The following is a 19,007-nucleotide window of genomic DNA, read 5'->3' as shown; positions in this document are numbered from 1 at the left end:
CGGGGGAGGGTCAGAGAGAGAGGGAGACACAGAATCTGAAGCAGGCCCCAGGCTCTGAGCTGCCAGCACAGAGCCCGACGCGGGGCTCAAACCCACAAACCGTGAGATCGTGACCTGAGCCGAAGTCAGTTGCTTAACTGACGGAGCCACCCAGGCGCCCCTGAACAATATTCTTAATATCAGCAGCTTTTTATTCTCTTTCCTTTTCTTGACCACTATTATTTTAACTTTTTTAGCTGTCTTGCCTCTCCATATTGTCTCTTATGCTGCTGCTTCTGCTTGGAATTCTCTGTTGAATCTTTCTTGTTGAAATTCTTTTTATTTTTCAAGGCCTAACTCAAAAGTCTCTTCTTCACCTTCTTTTCCTAAAAGGCTTCTCTGGTCAGTCCAATGTTACAAAAATAATAAAAATAATAATAATTTTCCTTTTATTTTTACTACTGTTTAATTGACACCTACTTTGTGTTAAATATTTTCCTTCACAGCGGCCTCCAAGGTAATATTATTCCCAAGTTAAAGAAGAAGATATTAAGGTTCAGAGAAGTTAAATAGCTTTCCCAACTATTATTAGAGCTGAAATTTAAACTTAGGTATCTTTGGCTTTAATTAGGCTATTGTTTTTCCTCCCTACTAATTTATGCATTCTCCTTTTTGTTGTAGTTGTTATAGTTGGTTGAGAATCTGATACAGATCTTTGTGTCCCTCATGGTGGCTTTATCAGTCAGTAAATATTTGTGAAATGAATGAAAAGGGACGTTTATATTAGAAATGCTTAACAGGTTTTGGAAATAACCCTTTTAAACAGAAGAATGGACAGCTTCAGAATGAATCTAGTACTCACTATATCACTGTATAGTGGATCAAAGTATAGGATAGATAAGATCCTTAAAACTGCATCAAAGCAGTGTAGCTCAGTGGGTAAGAGCATTAACTCTGGAGTTGGTGTAGAGTTCTGGGATTCTTGTCCTGCCTTGTCCTGCAAGTTACCTAACACCTATTTTTTCATCTATGAAATGGAGATTAGTACTTACCATTTAGAATTGTTAGGGTTGAGTAAGATATTGAATATAGGATTTGTTACCTGACCATATAGAAATATGCCATAGGGAATCGGTTTTTTATATTAACCTGTTGTTTTTCCCATTCTCTGTGGTTTGATTTTCTGTTGATTTATCCACCTTGAGTGACAGCTCTCTCCTTGCTTATTACTGAATACCCTGAATAAAGAAACGATAGTTTGTTTCCTTCTACTTGTATTTTATATTCTTAATATATTTGAGGATAATAGCCGCTCAGTAGAGATGATTGATACATCTTTCGTGGCAGGGAGTCGTCGCATGGTGGATGTCATGGACGTGAACACACAGAAAGGCATTGAAATGACCATGGCTCAGTGGACACGCTACTATGAGACCCCAGAGGAGGAGCGAGAAAAACTCTATAATGTCATCAGCCTAGAGTTCAGCCACACCAGGCTGGAGAATATGGTGCAGAGGCCCTCCACGGTTAGTCTGATCATTTTTTCCACATTGTCATTGTCACCAAGAGAGTTGTTTATATACTGGGAGAATTTATAACTTTTTTTTTATGTTTATTTATTAGAGTGAGTGGGGGGTGGGGCAGAGAGAGAGGCGGAGAGGATCCCAAGCAGGCTCCGTGCTGTGAGCACACAGCTTGACTCCAGGCTTGATACATGAACTGTGAGATCATGACCTGAGCTGAAATCAAGAGTCGGACGCTTAACCAACTGAGTCACTCAGGTGCCCCCTAATCATTCTTTTAAAATCAAGATCTCAGCCTGGGTGGCTGTCATTTAAGCTTCTTACTCTTGATTTTGGCTCAGGTCATGATCTCACTGTTTGTGAGATTGAACCCCACATCATGCTACACACTGACAGCACAGAGCCAGCTTGGGATTCTCTCCCTCTCTCTGCCCCTTTCCTGCTCTCTCTGATCCTCCCCCTGCTCTCTATCCCACACCCCAAAATAAAAAATAAACATTTAAAAATAAATAAAGTCGAGATCTCAGTGTTTTATTCAATCTCCATTTAATTATCCTAATTGCATCAAAATTATGATAATTGTTTCTAATATTGTTATTTTATATATACACCTACATTCAGCTTACCAGTAAGATGCATTGTTATTATCACTAAATCATTGATATGTACAGACCAACAGGAAAATGTTCTTCGGATTTTACTATTATTACCTGAAGAGACAATGTAATTTTTTGTCATTGCTTCTTGTTACTGGAGATGGCTACAGCTAAGTACAGAATTTCTTATTAAGGGTCGCCTGGGTGGCTCAGTCGGTTAAGCATCCGACTTCAGCTCAGGTCATGATCTCACGGTTCATGAGTTTGAGCCTCGCGTTGGGCTCTGTGCTGACAGCTTGGAGCCTGGAGCCTGCTTCGGATTCTGTGTCTCCTTTTCTCTCTGCCCCTCCCCAACTCACACTCTGTCTCTCTCTCAAAAATAAATAAAGATTAAAAAAAATTTTTTTTAATTTCTTAAGAAAACTTTTATCTCCTTAGAATGATAAAAATCCTTTTGTATTATAATTTGTTTGGTCATGTGGAAATATAGGAAGACAGTTAGAATTTAGTCTTGTTATTAGCCAAACATGGTGCACTTAATAAATAAAGAATATAGGGCACCTGGCTGGCTCAGTTGGTAGAGTATGCAACTCTTGATCTTGGGGTCATGAGTTCAAGCCCCACATTGAGCATATAGAGCCTACTTTAAAGAAAAAGTTTTTTTAATGTACAGTTCAGTGCATTAAAATAATAAGAGAGGGATGTAAGAATCACAGTAACATTTGTTTATAAATTGTTTTTAATATTGCTTATAAATTAACATTGTTAATATTGTTAGAATTTCAACTTAAAAATAAAGTGATTATAGCTATAAAAGTCAAACATTCATACTTTTCTGTTCTTGAAATTTAGAACTATGTCATTCACACATGAAGCCTTTTTTGTAACATTCTTAATTTATTCACTTTTGTTCCTAGCTTTAATGATAAAAATCCATCATTATATAACATAAAAATAATAGACCTAAATGGAGGAGTGGAACTATGGAAGGGCTCGGAAAAAGGAAATTTTCTGGAGGACAGAGAATAATGCACCAATATTTTTTAGGGACCTAAAACATGACTGGAAAGATTGAGCTATTACCAAGGTCACTTCCTGAAAGCGGGAAAGCTTTTGATGACTTGCTATGTAAGCAATAATATGCTTATTCTGCTGGGGTATTATTTATTTATTTACTGGAGTATTTTTCCCCACAGTGTATCCTTCCATTTATTTAGGTATTTTCTAACATATCTCAGTAATGCTTTTTTATTTATTTTTATTTTTTATTATTATTCTTTTTTTTAATATTTATTTATTTTTGAGAGACAAATTGTGAGCAGAGGAGGGGCAGAGATTGAGAGGGAGACACAGAATCCAAAGGCTTCAGGCTCTGAACTGTCAGCACAGAGCCTAACATGGGGCTCAAACCCACAAACCGCGGAATCATAACCTGAGCCAAAGGTGGATGCTTAACCAACTGAGCCACCTAGTCACCCCAATAATGCTTTTTTAAAAACCAACTTTATTGAGGTATAATTGACATAAAATATACTCATTTTAAGTATACATTTCAATGAGTTTGAACAAATATTCTTGTAATCTTTCACGTAAACCACATAATCTCTTATTCTCTGTGACATTCACACCTTCAGAGTTAGCGTATTATTGGCTCAAGTGCCCACCATGTGCTGAGCACTATGCTAGGTGCTAGAGGACCTGTGGAAGATAAGGTCATGGTCATTCTCACAGTGCTTAAAGTCTCACGGGGAAGAAAGACCAGAGGATAGACATTTCTATAAGCCACACTAATGGTAAGTGCATCATAAGTGAATAAATATAGAGTGTTGTGGGGGCAAGAAGAAGGACCCCCCTCTAACCTAAACTGGATGAGAACTAGGGGAAGCTCTTTGGAGGAAGTGATATCTAAGCTTGACATGAAAGAAATGAGGCAAAGGGAATGAAAACCAGAATTCCAGGCAGAAGAAGTAGTATGTGTAAAAGTAGGTGCAGTGGAAGAGGAAGGTGGGCAACCTTTAGGTGCCTCTTGGGGTGTTAGCATAAAATGGGATTTTCTGGTAAGGAGAGAGATTGTTTTCTGCTGTCATTCCAGCAGTACCTGAGAGGTAGCTGGAAAGTAACATATACGATGCGCAGATTTGTTTGGTGGTGGGAAAATCAGTTCATGTAAGGCCGTGAGCTTTTTTTGTGCAGCATATGAATAGATTAGGTCCTGGGTATTGGACTTCTTACCAGTTTGGCCCTAGTATTGATGCAGAGCAGGTAGAAACTGGTGATTACCCCTTCTGGAGACTTGCTCTCACATGGATCAGGCCATTTAGTAAAAGGCCTACCCAGAGCCTAAACATTAACCGAAGGAAAAAAGTATGAGTCCCATACCACAAGACGATACCTAATAATACCAAAAAATAAAAGGCCAGAATGAGTGACTCAGTGCTGCAGGTGAGAAATTCTGGCCAAAGAAATTCAGCTTTCTCTGAATGAAAATTGAGAAAAAAATACCCATGTGTTCTTAACCCTTCTTTTCCCCATCCGGGCATAAGAGCTTATACTGTCTTGAGCAAGTACAGTTATTCATTATTCTGTTACAGTGTTAGCAAAGGAGAGGACCATGAGATAGAAGGTGCTGACCACTACATTAAGAGAACAGAAAGTAGATTTTGTTTGAGGGAAAGGAAGGAAGTTGGAGTTCATTCAGTGTTTGAGACCCAGTGGATGCTTGGTTGAAACTATTGGCTCCCTGAGCAGAAATCTTTGAAGTGCAGCCACAAGTTAACTTCATGGTTGCTCTCAACTTGCATGTCATTGGTGATCCCTTCCAGCCTTGCTCCCACGGTTTCCTAGACACCTGCCTCATATCATTATGCACAGATTGTATGCATTTGTCCAGATCTATATTGTAAGGGAAATAAATTATTAAATACAGGTATTGTCGTAAAGCTTACTGTATAGGTATGTTTTATAGCCTTAAGTTAGATTATTTGTAGTGTCAATACTGTACTGGACTCATGTTTTGGCTCACATTTTATCTACCTGAGACTGTTTCTTGGAGGTCAGTGGTTGGGTAATGCACACATTTGAAGGTAGAGGACATGTTACAGTTCAGTGTAAAGTGCAGATACGTTCATATTGCCTTCACTTCTTTCAGCACATATAATTTAAAATAGATTACCAAATATAAAAGATCTGTATGCTGAAAACTATAGAAAAAGATCCGTATGCTGAAAACTATAGAAAACTTACAAAGGAAATTGAATAAGACACAAAGAAATGGAAAAACATTCCATGCTCGTGGATTGGAAGAACAAATATTGTTAAAATGTCAGTACTACCCAAAGCACTCTACATATTCAGTGCATTCCCAATCAAAATTGCACCAGCATTCTTCTCAGAGCTAGAACAAACAATCCTAAAATTTGTGTGGAACCACAAAAGACCCCGGATAGCCAAAGTTATGTTGAAAAAGAAAACCAAAGCGGGAGGCATCACAATCCTGGACTTTAGCCTCTACTACAAGGCTGTAATCATCAAGACAGTATGGTATTGGCACAAGAACACATAGACCAATGGGATAGAAGAGAACCCGGAATTGGACCCACAGACATATGGCCAACCAGTCTTTGACAAAGCAGGAAAGAGCATCCAGTGGAAAAAAGACAGTCTCTTTAGCAAATGGTGCTGGGAGAACTGGACAGCAATATGCAGAAGAATGAAACTGGACCAGTTGCTTACACCAGACACAAAGATAAACTCAAAATGGATGAAAGACCTAAATGTAAGACAGGAAACCATCAAAAACCCCAGAGGAGAAAACAGGCAACAACCTCTTTGACCTCAGCTGCAGCAATTTCTTGCTTGACACGTCTCCAAAGGCAAGGGAAATAAAAGCAAAAATGAACTGTGGGGACCTCCTCAAGCTAAAAAGCTTCTGCACTACAAATAAAGCAATCAACAAAAGTAAAAGGCAACCAATGGAATGGGAGAAGATATTTGCAAATAACATATCGGATAAAGGGTTAGTATCCAAAATCTGTAAAGAATGTACCAAATTCAACACCCAAAAAACAAGTAATCCCGTGAAGAAATGGGCAGAAGACATGAATAGACACTTTCCCTAAGAAGACATCCAAATGGCCAACAGACGCATGAAAAGATGCTCAACATCACTCATCATTAGGGAAATGCAAATCAAAACCACATTGAGATACCACCTCACACTGGTCGGAGTGACTAACATTAACAACTCAGAAAACAACAGATGTTGGCAAGGATGTGGAGAAACAGGAACCCTCTTGCACTGTTGGTGGGAATGCAAACTGGTGCGGCCGCTCTGGAAAACAGTGTGGAGATTCCTCAAAAAATTAAGAATAGAACTACCCTACGACCCAACAATAGTGCTACTAGGAATTTATCCAAAAGATACAGGAGTCCTGATTCATAGGGGCACATGTACCCCAATGTTTATAGAAGTGCTTTCAACAATAACCAAATTATGGAAAGAGCCCAAACGTACATCCACTGATGAATGGATAAAGAAGATGTGGTTTATACATACAATGGAGTACTATTTGGCAATGAGAAAGAATGAAATCCTGCCATTTGCAACAACGTGGTTGGAACTGGAGGGTATTATGCTAAGTGAAATAAGCCAGTCAAAGAAAGACAAATATCATATGTTTTCACTCATATGTGGAACTTGAGAGACTTAGCAGAAGACCTTGGAGGAAGGGAAGGGGAAGAAATAGTTTTAAACAGAGAGGGAGGCAAACCCATAAAAGACTCTTAAATACAGAGAACAAACCGTGGGTTGATAGGGGGTGTGGGAGGGGGGAAATGGGTGATGAATATTGAAGAGGGCACTTGTTGGTATGAGCACTGGGCGTTGTATGTAAGTGATGAATCACAGGATTCTACCCCCGAAACCAAGAGCACACTGTATATACACTATATGTTAGCTAACTTGACAATAAATTATATATGTTTTAAAAAATACAGAATTATACATTTAGCCACATGTATTTTTAATGACCAAGTATTGTGTTCATGTAGTTAGTGATAATAAAAACCAAGTGATTAAAGATAGAAAATAAAGGTGAAATGAAAATGAAATAAAAAATAGATTACTAAATTCTGCTAACGTTATCTCAAGAAATTTTAACATGTATTTACATGTAATCCTCACAATATCCCTTGGAGTTAATTATCCTCATTTTAGAAATGAGTTCCAGGGACTTGCATGTGATCTTGAGAAAACATGACAGACCTGGAACTTCTGATTCCTAACCTAGTAGATTCTACATTGTTCATGTAGGGTTACAAATCCCTATTGGATTTGTTTCTTTTTCTTCTTCTTCTTCTTCTTCGTCGTCGTCTTCTTCGTTGTCGTCTTCTTCGTCTTCGTCGTCGTCGTCTTCTTCTTCTTCTTCTTCTTCTTCTTCTTCTTCTTCTTCTTCACTTTGGATGTCTTAGCTGCTCTAACAGTTCACCGTGTTACATCTCTGGTAAGTTTAGAAGTACCTTCCAGACAGCACCTTTGATTGAATTAGAAAAATACAGTTGATTATACCAGTATTGACACAAAGGGGATACTACTGTGTTATTTAATGACTTCATTTTGATTAGTGCTATCTTTATGATGTTGACGGGTCCATTAGCCTTTATTCTCATTGAAAAATTATTTCTAGAAGGTTTGCCTGTCGACCCTAAGATTCACCAACAGATTGTTTTGTTTATAATTAAATTATAGTCTTTCAGTGTGTATTTTGAGAAATTCTGTTTTTCTGGACTTTAAAGTTCTCTTTAATCCCAGTCCTTCCATTGAATCCTAAATGTTTCCTTCTTCTTTTTAAAGGTGGATTTCATTGACTGGGTAGACAACATGTGGCCGAGGCATTTGAAGGAAAGTCAGACTGAATCAACAAATGCCATCTTGGAGATGCAGTACCCCAAAGTGCAGAAGTAAGTGGCTTTCCCTGCATTTCCTCAGGTACATCACCGGGAAACCAGAGTGATTGCAAGGAATGGTTCCTCCCTTTGGAGCCTTGGTCTGTGTCCTAAATGATCAAAAAGATGAATTCTTTAAACAGATTTCACAGTTCCAGAGGGAAGAGTATATATAACGGTGTCACAACCCACAATTACATAGTTTAAAGAAAATGTGTCGTTCTGGTAACATGATGACGCAGTTGTACTCCTCTTACTGACTGGGAATTGATTATGTGGAAGGTGGGGTGCACAAGGGGAGAGTGTGGTATTGTGGTGGGGCATGCTCTCTTTTTCTCATCGGTGCACTAATGGCTGCTGTTTTTTTTGGGTCAGGTACTGTCTGATGAGTGTTCGAGGCTGCTATACTGACTTCCATGTGGACTTTGGTGGTACCTCTGTTTGGTATCACATCCATCAAGGGGGAAAGGTACGGTCATAGTTGGGATGGGGGTTGGAATCTGAAGCTGGTTATATGTCTCTGCTTCAGTTCATGCATGCCTAATATACCTAGAAATGAATCTGTTAGGAAATTGTCCCCTATTCTAGAGAGAAACGGTGATTATGTTGACCCTTTTGGCTGGACTTCAGTAGGAATTCGTATTCTTCTAGTCTGCTGTCATAATACCAATATTGGCATACTACTTAGTAAACCTCAGCAGCCTTATTTTTAGATTCCCAAGGCAGAATTCTCCACATGAAGACAAGAAAGTGGTTTTAGGAAGACAAGACAATTTCTCTACATGGAAGTGCGATAAAGTAGTAGATGGCAACACAAATTTTGTATAGATTCAGGATGAAATCAGCAAATTAGAATCCAAACCACCTTTCCCTATTTTGAAGGCATTGATCTGAAATGTGGCCAGAGGAAGCCTTTAAGTCCTCCCTAAGGATGTGAATAGATTTTGAAAGATTATTCTCATTCGTAAAGAACTGTATTCCAGCTTGTCAGATTGTTTCTGAATGCTGTGTGAGAATGGAAATCTGGGATTAATGTCGGAGGTTTGTAGTATTACGCTCTTATTATTAGTTACCCTTTTTTCCCTTGCTAGAAGTAGATGCGTTTGTGAGAGAAAAGTAGAACCGGAATGAAAACACATAATGCTTTTAAAATGTGAGGTCCTAATTTAGAACAACTATACCTCCAAATCCAAAGTCATTTTGTTTGCTTTGGATCCATTTCAGTGGTGTCTCAAGTTTTGTCCTTTTGGTCTTGGTTACTACCCTAGAACAAAGTAAGCTAGGCCTGTCTCTAGAAGATATTGTACCTACTGTATTTCTTAGGACTGTAGAGGCCAGACAGCCAGGGGCAAGTAAGGGACTTCCTAGGTAACAAACTGAATGTCCCTCTTCTCCCTGAGTCCTGGATGGGTTCTGGGTTCTACAGTGAAACTCCAGGGAAGCCCTAAAAGCCATTTCATCAAGTGAAGGACAGAAAATATCTGCTTCCTTGGGGCCTCTAGAATTTCCCAAATGGTCAGGTTCTGCAGGCTAGGAGGATTGCTTGCTGCTCTTCTGCCTGTTGGCCTTAACTTTGTACCTGTTTATCAGTTGAGGGAGACGACTGGGTCATGTCAATGGCTGTTAACAGACTGAAGTTTTTTAACTCACAGGTCTTCTGGCTCATCCCCCCTACAGCCCACAACCTGGAGCTGTACGAGAATTGGCTGCTGTCAGGGAAACAGGGAGACATCTTTCTGGGTGACCGGGTATCAGATTGTCAGCGCATTGAGCTCAAGCAGGGCTATACCTTCGTCATTCCCTCAGGTAAGCAAGATGGGAAAAAATTAGTTGTTTACTCTAGCCACTAGAATTAATGGATTACCACCAAGAGTGGTTGTGATGCTGGGGTGGACAGAAAACAATAGTGTCCTTTCCTGTCATTATGGATTAGATGGTAAGAATGTGGATTTTTGAAAAAGGCACTGATTTTCCACTAAAATCAGAATTGTCAGTGGTGGCTTCTCACAGAAGGTCTACATTTGGACCGCACATTAGGTCTAGGTAATCAGAATCTCTAAGGATAAGACCTGGTCAGCGGGCAGTATCTAACGTCTGGGTGAAAGAGACCTACTTTCTAAGGGATGTCTATGAAGGCTGGGGTGTAGTAGCATCAGTGATAATTTTTAGGAGGTCACTAGTTACAAAATAAGTATTTACAGCACAGATTTTGAAGTCACAGACCTGTATTAGAATTCTGACACTTGTAAAAAAAAAAAAAAAAAGAAGAAGAATTCTGACACTTGTTTACCTGCTAATACCTTGTTGGTCAAATATTTAAACCTCTGTCACATTTTGTTTTGAGGAGTAAATGGAAATACATGTCAGCTCTTGTACTGCACCTTCACAGTAGGTGCTCCTGTAAATAGAAGCAGCATTTGTTAAGCTTACTGTATGCTAAACACTTTACGTGCATTTTCTGATTTACTACTTACTAATAACCATATAAAGTTTAATTTATATAGAGGATATTGAGGCTGCAAGAGATTAAATAACTTGACCAACCACTAAGTAACAACCAGAGTAAAAAGTAGGACCTAGGAGTATTATACTAGTTCTCTGAGAGAGCCATGTTGTAATGTGTGCTTACAGTCACTACCCTCCATTCCCTTTCTTCTAGGCTGGATTCATGCTGTGTATACTCCTACAGACACATTAGTCTTTGGAGGCAATTTTTTGCATAGTTTCAATATCCCCATGCAATTAAAAATATACAACATTGAAGATCGGACACGGGTAAGTAATTGTATTATGTAACAGTTGGATGTGAAGAGATTAACTCCATTTAAGCCAGATGTTATAACAGATTCACTGGTAGTTTATCTCAAAATTTCAAAATTTTTCTTTGAGTTAAAGTGCAGTGTTAACATTTCAGGGACACTGAGAAAAAAGTTTTAACAAGATCTACCTGCTTATTTTGGGGAACTCTAATTCTTTGAGGTTCTTGATATCTTGGATTTTTATAAGGCTAGAGATAGACATTTGGTAATCTTTTGAGCCATGTTTTTAATATGTATGCTCGTAGAATAACCCAGTGTAATGGGATTCATCAAGTCAAGAGTCAGCAACTTTGAGTGCATGTATGTATCTTTATTCTGATTACTGTCTAACATGTGAAATGTTGTACTTTTCTTTTTTAATGTTTATTTATTTTGAGAGAGAATAAGGGAGGGGCAGAGAGAGAATCTCAAGCAGGCTCTGCCCTGTTAGTACAGAGCCCGACTCCAGGCTCAATTTCAAGAATTGTGAGATCATGACATGAGCCGAAATCAAGAGTTGGACACTTAACCGACTGAGCCACCCAGGTGCCTCTGTACTTAATAAATAAATGTGCATACAGCTTTTCTCAGCTGGGGTTCCATGAGAGAATTAAGTCTTTTAGAAAATGATATGTGTGTCTTATTCTCTTGGTTTTCTTTCCCTAGGATGTTACATAGCTGATACCATTCTAGATATATAGGAGAAAAAGTTCATTACATGTGGTGGACACCCTCGCAAGAGTTGGCAAACTTTTTCTGAAAAGGATCAGAGAGTGAAATACTTAAACGAATGAGCATGGCTCAAATAAAATAGAATTTTATTTATGGACACTGAAATTTGAATTTCATATAGTTTTCCCATATCCCAAAATGCTCTAATTTTAGGGTTTTTTTTCAGCCATTTAAAAATGTAAAAACATTCTTAGCTCACAGAAAAACAGGCAGCAGACCAAATCCACTAGCTGCTGTTTGTTGGCCAACCCATGTCTTGGGGAAACAGGGCTTAATTCTTTAGCAGAACCCAAGTTGGTGAGGGCTGAATTATATATGATGAAAGTATAGATGTTGTAGACATTAAACAGCAGTTAGAGTATAGAGCCTTTAGAAGGCATGATGTTCTCACCTTGTTCTCAGGTAGTTCAACATAATAATAACAACAACAACAACAACCATGTTGGGGCACCTGGGTAACTCAGTTGGTTAAGCATCTGACTCTTTTTTTTTTTTTTTTTTTTTTCAACGTTTTTTATTTTTATTTTTGGGACAGAGAGAGACAGAGCATGAACGGGGGAGGGGCAGAGAGAGAGGGAGACACAGAATCGGAAACAGGCTCCAGGCTCCGAGCCATCAACCCAGAGCCTGACGCGGGGCTCGAACTCACGGACCGCGAGATCGTGACCTGGCTGAAGTCGGACGCCATCTGACTCTTAATATGGGCTCAGGTCATGATCTCAGAGTTCGTGAAATCGAGCCCCCTCCTCAGGCTCTGCGCTGAGCATGGCGCTTGCTTGGGATTCTTTCTGTCCTCTCTCTGCTCCTCCCTTGCTTGTGCATGCTCTCTCTCTCAAAATAAATAAGTTAAGTTTAATAATAATAATTACAGCCACGTATGTGAATAGAGATTAGCAAATGTGGGGAAATGTTAATAGCTGGTGAATCTTGAAGAATGCTGTAAGCATTCTTAAGCTTTTTGGCAGATTAAAAAAAAAAAAAAAGATAAAACAGAGGGGGAGGCAAACCATAAGAGATTCTTAAATACAGAGAACAGACTGTGTTGCTGGAGGGGTGGTGGGTGGGGGGAGGTGGGTTAAATGGGTGACGGGCATTAAAGAGGGCACTTTTCTGAGTACTGGGTGTCATATGTAAGAGATGAATCACTGGGTTCTACTCCTAAAGCCAAAACTATAGTGTATGTTAACTAACTTGAATATTAAAAAAAAAAAAAGAAGAAGAAAAAGAGAGAGAGAGAGAGAAAGGAAAGAAAAGAAAGAAAGAAAAAGAAAGAAAGAAAGAAAGAAAGAAAGAAAGAAAGAAAGAAAGAAAGAAAGAGAGAAAGAACTTTTTTAGCAGATTTGAAAGTTTGCAAAGTTAAATTTAAAAAAATCACAATTTGGGGTGCCTAAATGGCTCAGTCGGCTAAGCATCTGTTGATTTTGGCTGAGGTCATGACCTCACAGTAGTGAGACTGAGCCCCACTTTGGGCTCTGAGCTAAGTGTGGAGCCTGCTTAAGATTCCGTCTCTCCTCCTTTCTCTGTCCCTCCTCTGCTTGCTCTCTCCCTAAAAATAAATAAATAAATAATCACAATTAGTGAAGAAGTTACAATTTTTAGAAGGAATAGTCATTGACCTGTTTACTGTGAACACGATCAGTTAGCTATTCTGGTGCCTATTTTGAAATATTTATTTTGGTTAGGAGCTATTACACACAACAGTGGTATTGTTCGTGTTCTAGGGATTGCCCCACTTGAATTAAGAAGATACAGTGCTTTTAAAATAAATTTTATAAAAGTAAATTTCTGCTTATTAAGAGTAATGAGGGGTTCCTGGGTGGCTCAGTCAGTTGAGCATCCAACTTCAGCTCAGGCCATGATCTCACAGATCATGGGTTTGAGCCCCATGTCAGGCTGTTAGCATAGAGCCTGGAGCCTGCCTCGGATTCTGGGTCTCCCTCTCTCTCTGACCCTCCCTGCTCTCACTCAGTCTGTTTCTCTCTCTCTGAAAGTAAACAAACATTTAAAAAAAAGTAATTAAGCTACAAAAAATAATTAGTAAGTTTGAAATTATAATAGTAAAAATAGTTAAAGTTAAAATGTTTCAAAATTATGTAATTTCACAGAATACTCTTATTTAACTCCAAATTATTCTGAGGTAATACCACTTATCTACTGTAAGACTCAATCTGAAAATTAGTTTTTAGAAAGTACTCCCCTTTTTTGGCTAAAAACTATTGTATTATACCCGTGATTTAATTGCTTAGTTGCTCAGTTTGAGGGAAGAAAGGGAGAATATGTATATATTCAGTGGCATAGGTGAAATGAGGTACCTTACCTTCACACGGAGTTTCTTACAGACTGTTAAACTTGTGATAACTGATCTTGATTTACCTATCTAATTTTCTAAGACTGTTTTTTGTTTATGAAAAAAATGTCAAATTTCAGTCTAACCACCATATTATTCCATTTTTCCTAAGTATAGCTTAATTCTTTCATTCTCAATAAGGAACTCCTCTGTGTTTCTATAAAATTTCATTGAGTCCCTGCATATGTATGTACAAAGCAATTATTTTTTTATTGCTTTCTACACCAACCTTTTATGTGCCAATACCAGCTGGTATCCAGTTAATATATTACTTTACAAAAATGCAGTGTGTTGTAAATTTAAGACAGTGTTTTTGGTTTCTTTTGCCATGCCAGTGTGGAAATACCATACTATTTACACGAGTGCTGAGGGGCACCTGGGTGGCTCAGTTGGTTAAGCATCCAACTTTGGCTTAGGTCATGATCTCATGGTTTGTGAGTTCAAGCCCCACATTGGCTTCTCTGGTGTCAGCACAGAGCCTGCTTCAGATTCTCTGTCCCCACTGTGTATCTGCTCCTCCCCCGCTCATTCTCTCTCTATCTCTGTCTCTCCCTCCCTCCCTCTCTCCCTCTCTCTCCTCTCTAAATAAATAAACTTTAAATAAACTTGAATGCTGATAATTATTCCACTGGTAGCACTGAAAAGCTCAATTCTGTAAGGTGGATTTTTTAAAAACTCTCTCCCTGCCCCACAAAAAATTTTAGCCCAGTCTTAGAAACTTGATATACTCTGTAGTATCTGGCAACATAGATAAAATATGAGGCAAGTTGGGTATGTGATATCTTGGCTGTTATTAATGCAGTCTGATGAGTTCCAAGTAAAAAATCAAAAGTTTAATGATCTACTATATATTACCTTTTTTTTTTTTTTTACTGTCAGTATTAGCTTTCAACAGAGTCCCAAAGGGCTGTAGAATTTTGGGTTGTCCTGAACTTTTAATAAAGACCCTTCCAGAAAAGTGTTAATACCTGTAAAAGGTGAGCAGAGAGGCCCGTGTATTATATTTAACTTGGGGACATCTAGTACCTGTTAATTCTTGTGGTCCCCCTCCCACACCTTACCAAAAGTAAATTAGTTTGACCTTTTTTAAGCTCTTATTTATTTTTCAGTAGGCTTTAGGCCCAATGTGGGGCCTGAGATCAAGAGTTGTGTGCTCTACTGACTGAGCGAGCCAGCCACCCCCAATTTGACTTTTAAATAAAGGAGGAAAACCTCTTCTAGTTGTTAAAACTGTAGTTGCTTAAGAGACCTCGATTCAGGGGCACCTGAGTGGCTCAGTTGGTTAAGCATTCGACTCTTGATCTCAGCTCAGGTCTTGATCTCAGGGTTGTGAGTTCAGGCCCTCCATGTTGGGCTCTGCGTTGGGCGTGAAGCCTACTTAGAGAGAGAGAGAGATTCAGAGCCTGGATCCTCTGAATTGGAAACCTAATGAAAGGTACATACCTCTCCTGCCTTGCAATGAGGAAAGTAACCTCCTCATTCCACAGTCCTGCTCCGTGACCTAGCGAAGGATTTTCAAAGCGGCCTGGCATCCAGATTTCCTTGATTCAGGAATACTGCCTGACGTGGAGCTTTGAAAAGGAGATGAGAACGTACTCAGGAGTTGAATATTCAAAACAATCTTAGAAGTATCGTATGGCTTATCCTTTTGAAAGATGTCCTCTCTAAAAGATGATGGCAAAATATATATAGGTTAGTCCCCATTGTTGATCTTCCTTACTGGTTAATCCATGCTGATTTGCCTTTTCTTTGACTATGCTAGATCTGAAGGGCAGTTCTTTTTATTATTATTCAGCTGGAATAATTTCATGCTACTTCTGGAGGACATGAAAAAAAAAAACTAAAGACAATGGCTGCTTAGGCCGTGTGGGACAGTAATCTAATTTGTGGACTTGCCCTTTTGGCTACAAAGTACTGTACAGACAAGCTGAGAGTTGACGGTGGGAAAAATACTGTCTTGTGTCCTACACTAGACAAAGCTTGAGAATGAATCTCTAATTATACTTTTCTATAACTTCAGCTCATGTCCTGTTTTCCATTAGATTCTTTGTTTCCTGGTCTTCTGATTGAGGTTAAAACTGTAGTGAAGGCAAGACTGCTTGGCATGCCTTTATGTCCTAAGAACCCTGAAACCATTTTCTCAAGTGTATTGTGTCTTACTCTAACACTTTACTCCCTGTCCCACAACTTCTTTTTTTTTTTAAGAGAGTGAGTGTGAGAGCCAGGGAGAAGGGGCATTGGAGAGAGAGAAAGGGAGGGAGGGAGGGAGGGAGAGAGAATAAATCTCAAGAGGCTCCACGCCCAATGCAGAGCCCGACATGGGGCTTGATCTCACAAGCCTGGGAACATAACCTCAGCCAAAACCAAGAATTGGCTGCTCAACCCAGGCACCCCCACAACTTCTTTTGATGCTTTCCCAAGACACCTTCTTGGTGGTTCTGAGATACCTTTTAATTTCTAGTGATTGTTTCCCAAGACCAACATTTTTCAGGTTGTCAGATCCACTTAGATTCTTGTTCCAATTGCCACCCGACGTTTCAGGTTGACGAGAGAGCATTTTTCCTGGGTTAATCTTTGCAGTGATTCAGTTTGTCTTACTCTCTTTCCTTGAAAATTGTTATCAGCTTGCTTTTTCTCATTGTTTTGTTCCCATGCAGGTTCCAAATAAGTTCCGCTATCCATTCTACTATGAGATGTGTTGGTACGTGTTGGAGCGCTACGTGTACTGCATAACCAACCGCTCCCACCTAACTAAGGAATTTCAAAAAGAGTCCCTCAGTATGGGTAAGTGTTCTGCCTACGTGAACTTACCTGCTTGGGTCTACAAAATTCATTCGTTGGAGCTGAATGGCGTTTACAGCTGATCTCTTACCCAGATGTGAATTATTAGGCAAAATGAAATATCTGGATCTCCTCTTTGTCTGAATTGTTAGTACCTTAGCTCCTTAAGAAAGATGATCACTTTTCTGCTGTGTTTTATTGTATAAAGAGTGGTCTTTGGCAAAGTAAAAACTAAGAACATGCCATCATACTAACTCTTACGGTGTTCCAGGCACTTTACTAAGCAGTGTATATACATTAAATTCTAATCATTACTGATGAGGGTAGGTATTATTATCTCATTTTACAGATGGTGGCATTTAAGTTTCAAGGAGATTAGAAAACTTGATCTGTGATCTTATAGTTAATAAGTGGGAAATAATAACGGTTAATAAGTGGGGAAGGTACAGTTTGAATCAGATTGGTAAGACTCTACAATCTATATCCTTAACCTCTATGCTTTAATGTTTCCCCAACTTCTATCAAGAGAAATATTTTATTGGATGGCAAGATACTTTGTTTTTCTCCTGACTCTCACTGAGATTGGCAGCTTCAAAACTGAGAACAGTGGATGTGATTAGACAAGAGTACTTCCGTTTTCTTTCTTGATTTTCTTAAATGTTTGTTTATTTACTTTGAGAGAGAGGGAGAGAGAAAATCCCGAGCAGGGTTTTTGCTGTCAGCATGGAGCCTGACATGGGGCTTGATCCCAGGAACCGTGAGATCATAGCCTGAGCCGAAATCAAGAGCTGGACACTTAACCAACTGAGCCACCCAGGTGCCCCAGGATACTTTCAGTTGTACATTTTTAGGCTGTTTTATACCCTAAGGTGCAGAGGAGCCAACACTGTAATATCTTGTGGTCATATGTTTCATGGAATCTTCAATCTAAACCAGATATTTTTGGGGCGCCTGGGTGGCTCAGTCAATTGAGTGTCCGACTTCAGCTCAGGTTATGATCTCGCAGTTTGTGAGTTCGAGCCCCGCATCAGGCTCTGTGCTGATGAGCCTGGAGCCTGCTTCGGATTCTGTCTCCCTCTCTGTCCCCACACTTGTGTGCGCGCTCTCTCTCTCTCTCTCTCTCTCTCTCAAAAATAAATAAACATTAAGAAAAAAAAACTAAACCAGATACATTTTTTCTTTGAGGGTTGTTTATACTCTTGTTTGAAAATAAAAAATGGTCGAGTACATGAAAGCAGGATACAGAATTGTGTATGCAGCATAATCCCAGTGCAACTATAGTCGTGCACATATGTGTCAAAAAAGATGGAAAGAAAATACACATCAGTTGTTGAGTTATCTAAGGGCAGAGGGATAAGGGATGACTTCTTTGCACCATCCTATAGTTTCTAAATTATGATTATTTTGATTATTTTAATGTTTGTTTGTTTCTGAGAGAGAGAGCATATGCAAAGTGGGAAAGGGGTAGAGAGAGAGGGAGACACAGAATCTGAAGCAGGCTGCAGGCTCTGAGCTCTCAGTGCAGAGCCCGATGCGGGGCTCGAACCCACGATCCGTGAAATCGTGACTTGAGCTGAAGTCAGACCTTAACTGACTGAGCCACCCAGGCGCCCCTATGTTTTCTAAATTATTACTAGTAAACATACATTACTTTTTTTCCCTTTGGATTGGCTAAGTAATTTTTATAGGGTATTTTGAATGTTTGTTTTTGAGAGAGAATGTGCACAGGTGCATGCACACATGAGTGGGGAAGGGGCGGGGGTGGGGGGGCAGAGGATCCAAAGCAGGCTCCCTGCTCACAGCAGAGAGCCCAATATGGGGCTTAAACTCACAAACCATGAGATCATGACCCGAGCCAAAGTCAGACACTTAACCAACTGAGCCACCCAAGTGCCCCACCCATATAGTTTTCTTAAAAAATGGGGGGGGTGGCGCCTGGGTGGCTCAGTTGGTTAAGCGTCCGACTTCAGCTCAGGTCATGATCTCGCGGTCCGTGAGTTCGAGCCCCACATTGGGCTCTGTGCTGACAGCTCAGAGCTTGGAGCCTGTTTCAGATTCTGCGTCTCCCTCTTTCTCTCTCTTCCACCGCTCATGCTCTGTCTCTCTCTCCTCAAAAATAAACGTTAAAAAAGAATTTTTTTTTTAAGTTATTTATTTTTGAGAGAGAGCATGTGCGAGTTGGGGAGAGGTGGAGAGAGAGAAAATCCCAAGCAGGCTCCGCACTGCCAGCACAGAGGCTAAGGCGGGGCTCAAACCCATGAACCACAGGACCATGACCTGAGCAGAAGTTAGATGCTCAACTGACTGA

General features: G+C 39.6%; 1 protein-coding gene across 1 annotated transcript in view; it reads left to right on the top strand.

Annotated features, from left to right (window-relative positions):
• The window catches only part of KDM2A (lysine demethylase 2A), an 83,361-nt gene that overhangs the window by 38,726 nt on the left and 25,628 nt on the right, over positions 1 to 19,007 (top strand). Inside the window, 6 exon segments of the mRNA XM_019415135.2 lie at positions 1,327 to 1,505; positions 7,950 to 8,056; positions 8,417 to 8,510; positions 9,694 to 9,847; positions 10,701 to 10,816; positions 16,576 to 16,702. Coding sequence (XP_019270680.1) covers positions 1,327 to 1,505; positions 7,950 to 8,056; positions 8,417 to 8,510; positions 9,694 to 9,847; positions 10,701 to 10,816; positions 16,576 to 16,702 — 777 coding nt within the window.

This window comes from Panthera pardus, unplaced genomic scaffold (genome assembly GCF_024362965.1).
Source record: "Panthera pardus isolate Hobbes unplaced genomic scaffold, ASM2436296v1 HiC_scaffold_12, whole genome shotgun sequence".
Classification (NCBI taxonomy): domain Eukaryota; kingdom Metazoa; phylum Chordata; class Mammalia; order Carnivora; family Felidae; genus Panthera; species Panthera pardus.
Note: the sequence above shows the minus strand (reverse complement) of the source record. Positions and strands in the feature narration are given on the sequence as shown.